Genomic DNA, 12,017 nt, shown 5'->3' on the forward strand with positions numbered 1-12,017 from the left:
TGCAAAATCACAGAACTAGTATTGATATATTCATTCCTGGTTTATTACACTGATAGGACCAGATTCAACTAAAAACTGAATAAACCATTGACAGATGTAGAGATACTTGCAGGGTATTACTGAGTAGGCTTACAACACATGACACTACTCCAGATAAGCTTCCATAAAAGATGACTCTAACCCTCACATAGCCAAGCCATATGTTCATGAGTGAGCGAGGTAATCGTTTATGCTGTGATCAATTACTGAATTCATCTACAGAGATATGTTGGGATCTACCCGATTCAGCTTATGAATCAAAAAAAAAAGAAAAAAAGAAATTAGATCTCATGATATTATTATTTTGTAGTTGGTCTCTATTGATTATACTCAAGGGTGAACAGATTGGTGAGAAGTTGAATCATCATCATCACCAGCAATAATTACATTTATTGGCCAAACGTGTGTTCAACGTGCATGCATTTTGTTTGCCTTCTTTTTTTGGTGTTGCTGGTGGGCGGACTATCTAACCACTTCCACCAACCAGTTTCCTGGGGAAACCCCGAGATGGTTAGCAGTTTCTAGTTCATGCAAATATTATTTATTTTACATCTGCCAATTACCACATTTCCAAAAACAAAAAAAGCCAGTTAGTGCTCATTTTCAAACACACTGACCACAATGCAAAAGACAAACATGGTTCGGCTTTCATGTGAACGGAGCAGAGGAAGCATTTGTGGCAAAGAAACAGACTGCTGCCCTCACAAACAGACTATGGCAAGCCATATTAACATTTAATCAGCAGGGCTAACTAGTAACTACTTAGTGGTGGAATTATATTTTAACATGTCAGAATGTCACTTTAGATATCTCAAATATAATTACCACTGATTACAAATGTATTTCAGATATCTGAAATGCAAATTTAGATTTACAATTCCGAGCCGACTTATCGATCATTTAAATTTGACTATTCAAAGTTAAATTATCAATATCTAAAATGTCATTTAAGATATATAATTTAAGAACAAGTGTAAATATCTATAATGACCATATGTATGAATTGAAGGTATCAATAATTAACATTTTCTAATTGCAATGAATCAAAATGACAATAAGTATGTCAACTTGGAATTAAAACAGATCAAAATTGTATTATAAATATCTGTCAATGGTAAAGTTGACTAGTCATAGATATCTACAATTAACATTTCCACTAGTAAGAAATTCATATTTTATATAAAGAATTAACATTTTGACTAATGAGAAATTAACTGTGGATATCTTTAATTAGAATTCCTCCTCGTTAAAATGACATGGATTTGTTAGAATTCCAAGCTAAGTAAAAAAGCAATTGTTGATATCTGCAGTTACTATTAACACTACTGATTAAATGTCAATAAACAGATAGGATTATTGAATTAAAGCGGTCTATTTATGGTCTAAACGTCTCAAGCTGAGCTAGGTTACACAAGCCATTAAACGTATGACATAGGGAGAGATATGCAGGGACAGGAACATTAAAGCATAGTGCCGGCGGCCATCACATGCTTATTAGACAAGGATGGGTTTAGAAAAAAAAAAAAAAACTCCACCAAAGAGTATTAGTAATCTACACCAAGAAATGCCTCTCAGCTAGCTTTGCCAAGCATCCACAGCCGTCACATGATGTGCAATGAGGCATTAGTGAGTGCATATGTTTGTCTGCTCATAGTGCACAGTATCTGGGTGTAATGTGTAGAGATGCATCGGCTGCAGTTTTCTTGGCTGATTGTGATATTCGATTTTTTTCAAAGTCCAACCTGCCGATTCCAATTTATTTTTTAAGAACTATAACTGACAGCGAGGTCCTAGACTAACTTTTTTTCACCACTGTCCCAAAAAATAATTTCAATCATTCCTAAGTCAGTGTAAACTGTCAAAAATGATTTAAAGTTATTGTAATCTATTGTGGTTATTTGCATAGAAACACAGAATTTAAACGATAAACGATTGTATATTTGCTTTAATTAAAAAAAACTTGGCTTTAGTAGTTTTAATTATGTATTATATTTACCTTCTCCCAATATCATTTTTACTGAGTAGAGCTTGAACGCACCATAATGCAAGTCAATGCAACCTCCGTTAACGTTGGCTCTGTAATAAGTAGAACTGTGCATATATATGACATATATGACAACCTGTTATGTGATGGGAAAGTGTCATACTTGATGAACGATCATTATGACAACTGAGCAAATTCCATCTGCTTAGGATCTTGGGCACTCTCTGCCCACCGCAAGGGACACACATCCCTAGACAACAAAAGAAACATTAAAAGGATAAAGAAGAGTGGTTGAAAGCTCCAGAAAAAAAAAAAAAAAGCTACAGCGTGGAGTTACAAAAAAGAAACTACTCTCTAAGTTCACTCATTATTTTTTGCATTAAACATACATCACAATTTAACTACTACATGACTGATGTCCTGTACGCAGTAGGACTGTTTCTTCATAACACACACACATGCATTTTGGCAAGTGTCTCTTTTACTTTGTTTAATTTTGTACTTCTTTCCACATTTTGCAGTGAATAAAAAGACGAGCTTTGTCCTGCAAAAAAGAGGTTAAAATCCATCATGTGACCTGATACATAGGCCGTAGATGTGCTCACGACACCCAACACATAAACATGCCAGCAGACACCAAAACAGCCTTAAAAAAGAACCAGCTTGGCTGCTAAGAGGTCTAGACCTCCTTTGGCTTTCTGAACTACAGTGACCCCCCAACCGAAGTCTACATCAAAGACTCAGTACAGTAGAGCTCTGAAGAGGCGAGAGCGAGCAAGGCAGACAGAGGGAAGAGGAATGAAAGAGATATTGTTGGGAAATGCGTCTTGGCTGTTGATCAGATCTGACATGTCCCCTGTAAGTTCAGGCCGCATGTATTAAGCCTCTTTAAAAGTAGCGATATGGAATCCGCTTGATCTTTCAGCTCCACAATAACGAAAAGTTGGACCTGCTTTTGAAAATCTGACTTTACACAAGCCTCTGGGGGCCATCATACGAGTCCAAAAGCAGGCTTCGGAGTGAGGTACCACTCCACACAGAGTATTGCAAGGCATCACAGCACATTTCCACTCACTCAACAACATGTAGCATGGATGAAACATGTTTCCCCACATAAACATGTTCGGCCCGTCAAGCTAATGCTTGGAGCAAAAAGTGTTTGCATGTGATGAAGTCCGGTGGGGGGGAAATAGGAAGTGGTAATTAAACAGTAAGAAGATGGCAAAGAAGAGTGACATGTTTTGCATACAGCAAAGGTTATCAGTAAGTCTATTAAGCAACAGGAACTCAAACAAACAATGTGAATTGAGGTTGGCATAATCTTAAGAGATTACAAATCCAGGAAATTGAGTCAACCGACATGAGTCTGACCTAGTTTGGCTGTAGGTTGTTTTATCTGGCGGTTATGAAATGGCTATCGAGGACACTTAAGGTAAGATTTGAAATTCCCTGTTTGCAGTTTTTAACCGAGCATATGGCTTGTTAAAAAATAATTGTGGAATTTTATGTAAAACAATGAACATAAAAAGGACCGACTTTGTATCACAACATATTACATACATGCAATATCACATGTAAATAATCAAATTGATGTTCAGAGGAATAAACTATGTTCCTCTGTTAATAATCACATCAGACAAAAGTCTTCACAAAATGCAAAAAATCCATTTAAAAGTTTTTAAATTGCAATTTAGTTTGGAATTATTCGTTTGGACAACAGAGCTTTGTGAAATGACGACGATGCAATTAATGATGATATTGAATTACCTGCCAGACCTCACATGTGGTTTCTAGAAACGTGTTCACAAAAGTTGACGCCCAGTAAGTGACAGATGTCGATTCCATTCGATTCCGTTACCTTATGTTGCACTATGGTAAATTAGCACCCACGGCTACAAAAACCCTACAATGTAGTCGAAAGGCAGTAAAAAGTTAAACAATATCTCTGTTATCAACAGTTTCAACAAGCAGCAACATGTAAAAGAAAAGACAACTGTAATGATTGAAGCCGGGCATACAACCTCAAACACTGAAACCAAACTTTGAGTGTGACTAAGGGGCAATTATAATAGTAATCGTCACCCAATGAATCATCACAATCACCAGCATCATTATCTCGTTTATTCATAATCATAGTACTCACCCAACTACTACTGAAATCCCTCACTACAACTCCTGTTTATGTTTTTGTTGCATGATGTCTCCCGTCTATTGGCCACTTGGATCTGTTCCCAAAACTGTGAATAGACCGTCCGCTTTGTTCTGAGGCTTCTATCCACGAAGGCCACATATGTCTCAGGCTGTGATCCGTCTGTGCGAGCTGTTGGCTGCAGATATTTATGTCGGTTTCAGGGATTTCCCTGCCACTATACGGGTAAGGCACACCGCCTAAATGTTTTCGCTCCGTGTGAACATAAAAGCAATGTGGGGAGCATCTGAACGAGCCGAACCACTTCACAGGGAAGGGGTGGTGAGAACGAGGGTGCCGTCATCGAAAGTTAGAAAATAAGTTAAAAAACACCGTCACTGCCTGTGTTATAAATGTTAATTAGGGCCCGAGCAACCGACAACGTCGGGCCTGCGAAGGCCCTATTGAAATTGTAAGGGGTATTATTATTATTTCTCTTCCGATTTTTATTTTTACACTTTGGCCTCATATTCGGAGTATTTGCCATACCCCAAAACTCGCCAGATTTTGCAGACTTGTCAGGTCTGGTGAAAATAGCCATCTGAAAAATTATGTATCTTTCGGTGAAAAAAAGTGCCTCTCTAGCGCCCCCTACAAGTCGGACCGGTGACGCCCCTCGGCCAGTATGTCCGATTGACTTGAAATTCGACACACATCTGACTCCGCTAGATCTACAAAAAAGCCTCTCAGAGCCCTAAGCTCCGCCTACTTAGATTTTCCGCCATATTGAATTTAGTGAAAAACCCATTTTTGCAAGCTCCTCCTACATGCTCGGTCCGATTGCTACCAAGTTTGCTGTGGATCATTATTGGATCTAGATCATCACAATTGATCAAAAGCTTTTTGATAGCTCTTAGCGTTTACAAGATATGGACCAATAAACATCTTAGGGGCGTGGCTTAATATCAACACACAACTTCTCAACCGTTTGTCCTAAAATTACCAAATGTTCAGCATATGTGCACATCGCAGGCAGTAACATACCCTGAGAATTTATTTGCATTCAACCACTAGGGGGCGCTACAGTAAACCCGCAAATTTGTGCTTTTTGTCAGTTTTTGCATTTTTCAGCCTTCATACTTTAACGAACTCATCCTAGAGAATTTATGCGATCAACTTCTCCTTTGGTCAGGATGCTCTTATAAAAATCCTGTGCTTTCATCGAAGAACCTTGACGTGGCGTGGTGGCCATTTTGCCTCATTGTTTTTGAAAAAATTAATTCTTATAAGTTGTTATAACTCCAAGGTACATTATCCAATCCGCACAAAACTTCTTATGCATGATGCTACTTCAAGCTTGAACATATTTCAATTGAAAAAAATTTCGATAACTCATAGCGCCGCCTACTGGCTAAAGGAAATGTCATATTTTATACTTTTCTTTATTCCTCCTAGCCAGGTGACCTGATGAGTCTCAAATTTGGTACGGATAGCCTTAAGACATTGATGATGCATTATCATGAATATTGTGCATTTTCGATTGACGCTGTTGCCGTGGCGACGCATCGTTCGCCATGAAAAAGGAAGCTGATGGTTTAGTGACTTGGGATGCTCAAAAACTAATGGAACATTGTACATGTGTCACAGGCCATTGGAAGAAATATTTTAAATGATTTTTTGGCTTGGCCGTTTTGAATTGCCTCTATAGCGCCCCCTACAATATTTCAAAACAGCTGTCCCAGTGCTACGTTTGAACTACATGTATGAATCGTAGTAGGCACATGTATCCTATGGAGACTTAAATATAAGTCTCTTGGGACCATGCTCTAAACCCTACCGGAAGTCGGCCATTTTGATTTTTGTGTCATTTTTCCATAGATTTTGGCCTATTTCTAGTCGCTATACTTTAACAAACTCCTCCTAGGGACTTCATCAGATCCACTTTAAATTTTGTCAGTACCATGTCAAGACCGTTGTGATTAAAAGTTATCAAACGCTTTACGTTTGACGGAATCGTTTAGCCGTAGCGGGCGGCTACTTTACGTGATTCCCCATGAAAAAAGCTGATGTAACTCAGCTGGACTTGCTCCAAACAGTCTCAAACTTCACATGCTTGATAACACTCATGGCCTGAGGATGCCTACAAGCTTATTTTCACTAGTACTCACAGAGCCACCTGCTGGCGAAAGGAAATCTGCATTTTGTGACAAACACCATCCGATTTACATGACTTTTACACCATGTGGTTTACACTTGACACAGAGCAACATAATGCATGTTTGCACGCGTTCTGTAGCGCCAGGCAGCGGATACAGGAAGCATCGGACTATTTGCAAAGCATCATTTCCAGCATCAGGCGGTCCACGCGGGATTAAAAACGTCTCGCTCGCGAACCCGACGGTCGCGGACGTTCTCTGCCGCGCAGGCCGGAGTCCCGCCGGCACCCCCGACGCGCTGCAGATTGCGAGGGCCCGTTCATCGCTGCTCGCAGCTTTAATTTTCTATTAATTCACAGAGTTTTTCACGGTAGCCGATCTATGGTACATACTTCTGTCTGAAAATAAATCAATAACACAACAATAGTAGTTAGTCTTGAGTTAGGAACACAGGTTTCACGCTATTATTATTATTATTATTATTATTATCATCATCATTAGCAAAATCCTTTTTGTAAAATAATTACTTCAAAATTTTAACTATTTCTGAAGCTGGTCTTTTAAGTTATAGAATATGATTTTACAGGGAAAACATTTCTGGGAAATTAAATGTTCAATTGAAGGCTGTGATATGGGTAAAGTAATAAATTAATAATTTAACTATAGTTCTGTCTAAAATGATGAACAATTACAATCAAAAACTTTAGACCCTTCCATAACCCAGAGAGGGGAAAGTCTTAGGTTGTTCTGCTATTTTTCACAAATGGTAAGCTTTTCACTTTGGAATGAAACGCCACTTTAAAATATTTCGACGTAACTAAATAAAATGTAGAATACATGTTTACACTTTAGAACAAATAACATGTGCATACAATTTAAATAACCAAGTTGCCAAGTTTACATAATGCCAAAAAGTTATTTGATGAGGAGCACAACGTTCACTGAACCACCACAACTTTACCATCAACAAAGCAGAACACAACACTTTTTTAATGATGGATTATCAAAAATTATTCATTTGGCACTCAATACTAATTTTAACACTCAAAACTTCAAACGAAAGCACAAACAGTTTTAAAAAGATGCTTACATGTGTGGGTGAGTGCCTCCTTTGACATCCAGAATCTGCAGCACACTTCTAACATACAAGTGTGTGTGTGTGAGTGAGTGCGTGTGTTTGTGTGTGTGTGTGTGTTTGCATGACATCTTCTTGATTACAGGTTTTTTATGCCTGTGTGAAATAGGAAGAGCTCTGAGGGGCCATCAGGGGTGAGTAGGTGAGAATAAAAACACAACCGAGTGACCGTTTAAGCAGAGAGAGGGAACAGCACACCAGAGCAGATATGTACACGTGGCCTTCCAGCATCCCTGTGTGCGCACACACACACACACACACACACACACACACACACACTGACACACACACACTGACGCATGCAGCACAGCAACATGGAGGAGTTTGAATTCACTTTTTAACCCTTAGTATGCGTCAGTATGACTCACATATTTTAAGATGAAAAAGATGATTAGGCGTGAAGTACAGAAATCTATGTACTGTACAGGTAAACGTTAGCTGCTGCATGTAAAGAAAGTAAATTAAGCACAAGTAAAACATATATAATATACTTAATGGAAGAAGTATCATGCTCCTTAAATGCATCTTAAACAATTGGTCTCAAACAATGTTTCAAGGCCGTATTTCACCCTGGGCATGAAGCAAAAACATTTGTTTATCATCTGATTATCGGTTACATAACGAGAGGCTTGAGCCAAGCAACAAGAATGAGCCAAATTATGTTCCAACTGGGCTGAAAATTCCCATAGAGCAGCAAGGTGGGCTCCATGATATACAGTACATGGAGTCAGCTGCTATGCTAACACATGTGGATACCAGGGAGTTGTTCATTGTCCTGTTTTCATTCCTACTGTGAGATACAGTATACATCAAATAGTGCAACAGTTATGTTGTGTTGAGTTGCGTTATGTTGTCAAAAGCTCCTGTGCGTCACATATGCAGAACAATAGCACACAATGTGCTTCGAGGCACCGTCACGCAACAGTGCTGCGTCTACAGTAAACCTCAGAGTCTGCATTTAATATACCAACACACTCGCTTTCATGCAGAGCTGAAACAATTAGTCTTTCAGTTAATTATTCAAAGTAAGAAGATCAATCAAATTCACTAGTCTTATTTCACTTACAAATGAAATACAATCTAAATTACTCAACGTGTTATTTTGTGGGATATGTTGGATCATTGTGATAATTTGTGCAGCATGATAATTTCAGAGAACATGATAATTTGAGAAAAGAGAATAATTAATTATTGCCAAACTATGCTTGTCTGTTGGTCCATTGGTAAGTCGTTTGTTTTTGCCATTTATTTATACTGTAATGTAGTTTTTTTTTTAGACCTTGGTGCCCTGCATCACAGGCACACAGCATGGAAACACACACCATGCTAGCGCAACAAGCATGAACATACCAGCAAGCAGTTCCCCTGAAAAGGCAGCACTGTGGCACAGATTCCTGGTGCAACCGAAATTTGTTTTTAAAAACAACACTTTATTGTTTGATTGAATTATGAAGTTATAAAAAAACACCCAGAAAAGAACACTCCATAAAGTGATTTAAAACAGCAGCTCATTAGGATGCCATCTTTGCGTTTCTACAAAGCTTTGTCTTCATTAATCAAAACACATCTTGTGATCTGCCCATTCAAGCCATGGTCACAAAGATGCTCATAACACAGAAAATACATCTCTCTCGTTCAGAGTTCTACTCACACAGCCATTTCAGTTATCAGATCAGAGCTGAAGCGAGGCGTGCCCACCATGACACTTGTCATTCTCACTGTGCCGCATGTCCATGACTTTCTCACACATTAAAACACGACCCATACTCCTGCAGCCTCAGAAATGCACACATCATGTTTTCTCAATGAATCATTTCCTGTAGGAATAACACAGTGTTAAATAACTGTGATATCTTTATAGCGAGCACCGTGTTACAACACAATTTTTGGAAAAATACCAGAGGGCGGAGCTTGGACAAATTATGACTAGATACCGTGTATGAGAACAACTTCACAACTGTGCCCGAAATAATATTGATTTTCAACATCTGATTGCGAGCAACCACAAAAGAGAAAGTGCTCTAGGTTACTTCAATAACCAAAGACACAAGATTAGAAATATGTATACACTGTCATCAGGGTGACTATCACCAACTCAACTAGTTATATTCCCTTCATTATTTACATGTATTTCTTTCCACCGCTGTCTCTTTCCAACCTAGCAACTAATTTATCACCTCATCTGCCTTCTCTGACAATATTTGTGTAAATACAGGAGAATTTATTCCTATATTACGTTTGTCATGGCATTCCTAAAATGTGATGTGGATAAATTGGGGAAATGTGTGTCCTGCTGTGTCTGCCTATTGGAGGCGATAAGCGCCAGATGCTTTCCAACCCAGGGGTGCTAGCACTTCCCTCACAAAAGAAAAAAATGCCATGGAAGTACTCTTTTTGGGGGTCTTATTGAGGCGATGTTTCTTTTGTGCTTGAATCACACAGACTTGGGCATGACCGCTGTGAAACGCACCGACTGCTTTCATTTACCAAATGCAAGGTGTCCCACATGGAACTGAAGTGCCCCGATACATCACTCTGAGCTTTATTTGATTTCAGGAGCGTCAACAGAGACAGATGTTTTCTGTGGCTGCGGGAGACCAAAGCACAGCCCTGTTGTGCCCAGGGAATTCTGACTGCAGTGGATTGTAAACATAAATAGCCACAATGGTAAAACCCCATATAAATCACTGGTTCAGTAAGACTTGAGGACTGATGAAAAGAATGCAATTACAAACACTTTATATTGATTTGTTGTATTTCACGAGTAGTTTTCAAGAAAGAAAGCAAAAATTGGGAATAACCCATATTTGTAAATTGAATGCCTGTTCATCGAATTGATTTCCTGCTGAAATTTACTCCAAAGGTTGCAGTGATCAACCAACAAGTCAAACCAAAGAATGTCATTAAATGTCCAATCCAGTGTGTTTGGCCTCTGGGGTCAGACTGCTAACAGCTTAAGGACAATGTTTATTTTTCCTGACACATCGTTTGAGATTAGAAAAGTTGTCAACAATGTCAAAAAAAAAAAAAAAAAAAGGGTCACCGAGTCCTAGATCACAGTTTCTATTCTGAGAAAAGTATCACAGCTAAGACTGCCGTAGAATAACCGTCAACTAAAATGTACACTTAAATTTGCACATATTTTAACATTTACAAAAGCACAGCAAATACCCTCCGACCACACAAGTACAAAGTCAAGCATAGCGTGAAAGAAAGCAAAGTAATTCCATGAGACCTACCTGGAGAAGCCGACAGAAAACGCTGACAGGGCTGCAGCAGAGGGGAGCCCATCGTCGCCCCTCTGTAGCCCGGATGACTCTCCAAAACGGTTCCCCCTGGCCCAGCTCTCCCCCACCAGAGGCAGGTTTGGGTACAAGCCAAAAAGATCCTGGTCTTGTAGGCCCACTGTGGAGGACGGGTTGGCTCTGTAGTGGTAGCTAGATCCTGCTCCTACGCTCATAGATGAAGGCATGGTGCCACCACCTACATGGAGAGAGCTCCTGCTGCTCTGGAGACACTGCGCCTGGCAGAAACCAGCGCTCTCCTGCTTCTCCTGTTTGACAACACCAGGAGTACGGATGTGGATGAAAGAGTCGTCCGGATCCTTCTCTTCCTTGATCATAACGCTGGAGAGAATTGATGCGGGCTGCTGTTGATGGTGAAGCTGCTGCTGCTGGAGAAGGTGGTGCTGCTGGTGTATGGGCTGGTGCTGCTGATCCGAGCCATTCACACTGGTAAAGTTCACTCCATTACCCATGACGGGCTTTGTTTCCTTTAGCAAGCCGCTGACAGCACCCCCGCCACCTCCACCCCTGCTGTCATGTAGGATGTTATCCAAGTGTGCCACTTCCGAATCAAAATCAAAATCGCTGATCTCTGGCATGGAATTAGGAAGGTCCAGGTCTTGCCAAATTTCGATATCCTCGATTTGGCGACTGCTGTTGCCATCCAAATCACAGGGACCCACGCCTGTGCGTCCGCTATAAGTTTCCGGGTCTTTATCCTGAGACAAATTAGCCTCCTGCTTGATGTGCTGGGGGAAAAGGTCTGGCAGAGGGAGGTTGCCCAGGATGGAGGAGACTGAGGCGCTTATGACAGAGGTGGCCCTCCGGTCCAGATCGGAAATACCGTGTTTCAGCAACGGCAAGTCGCCCTCCATGTTGAATCCGCCAATATCCTGGTGTTGTTTCGGCACTCTAATGATTTTACCCTCCTTCATGTCTGACCCCTCAAACAGGACACGATGCTGAGGGGAGTCAAAGAGGCCTCCTAGCTCCCCTTGGTCTTTGGTTCCACACCCTACATTTCGGGCCACTGTGGGCTGGGGCAGAGACCCCTGGCCAGGTGGGTGCGTTGCAGACTGGAGCAGTGAACCAGCTGTGTCACCTGTATCTCTGCATTCTCCGTCTCCCGTCTCTCCAAATGTCAGGCTGTCGTCTCGATTACCGTTGCGCTTCAGTCCACCCTGATCCATTTCTTTATCCCGACAGGACAGTGAGCGCGAGTCAAAGAGTGCACACACACACAGAGAGAGAGAGAGAGAGAGAGAGAGAGAGAGAGAGAGAGAGAGAGAGA

The 12,017-nt window shown here is 40.5% G+C and overlaps 1 protein-coding gene across 1 annotated transcript in view; it reads right to left on the minus strand.

The window, feature by feature from the left end:
- Positions 1-12,017, minus strand: part of LOC116395430 (glucocorticoid receptor) — a 67,688-nt gene that overhangs the window by 53,554 nt on the left and 2,117 nt on the right. The window contains exon 2 of the mRNA XM_031869325.1: positions 10,682-11,918. Within this exon, the coding sequence (XP_031725185.1) occupies positions 10,682-11,916 (1,235 nt within the window). The 5' untranslated portion in view covers positions 11,917-11,918. The remainder of the gene's footprint in view (positions 1-10,681; positions 11,919-12,017) is intronic.

This window comes from Anarrhichthys ocellatus, unplaced genomic scaffold (genome assembly GCF_004355925.1).
Source record: "Anarrhichthys ocellatus isolate YVR2014 unplaced genomic scaffold, GSC_Weel_1.0 scaffold46, whole genome shotgun sequence".
Taxonomy (NCBI): Eukaryota; Metazoa; Chordata; class Actinopteri; order Perciformes; family Anarhichadidae; genus Anarrhichthys; species Anarrhichthys ocellatus.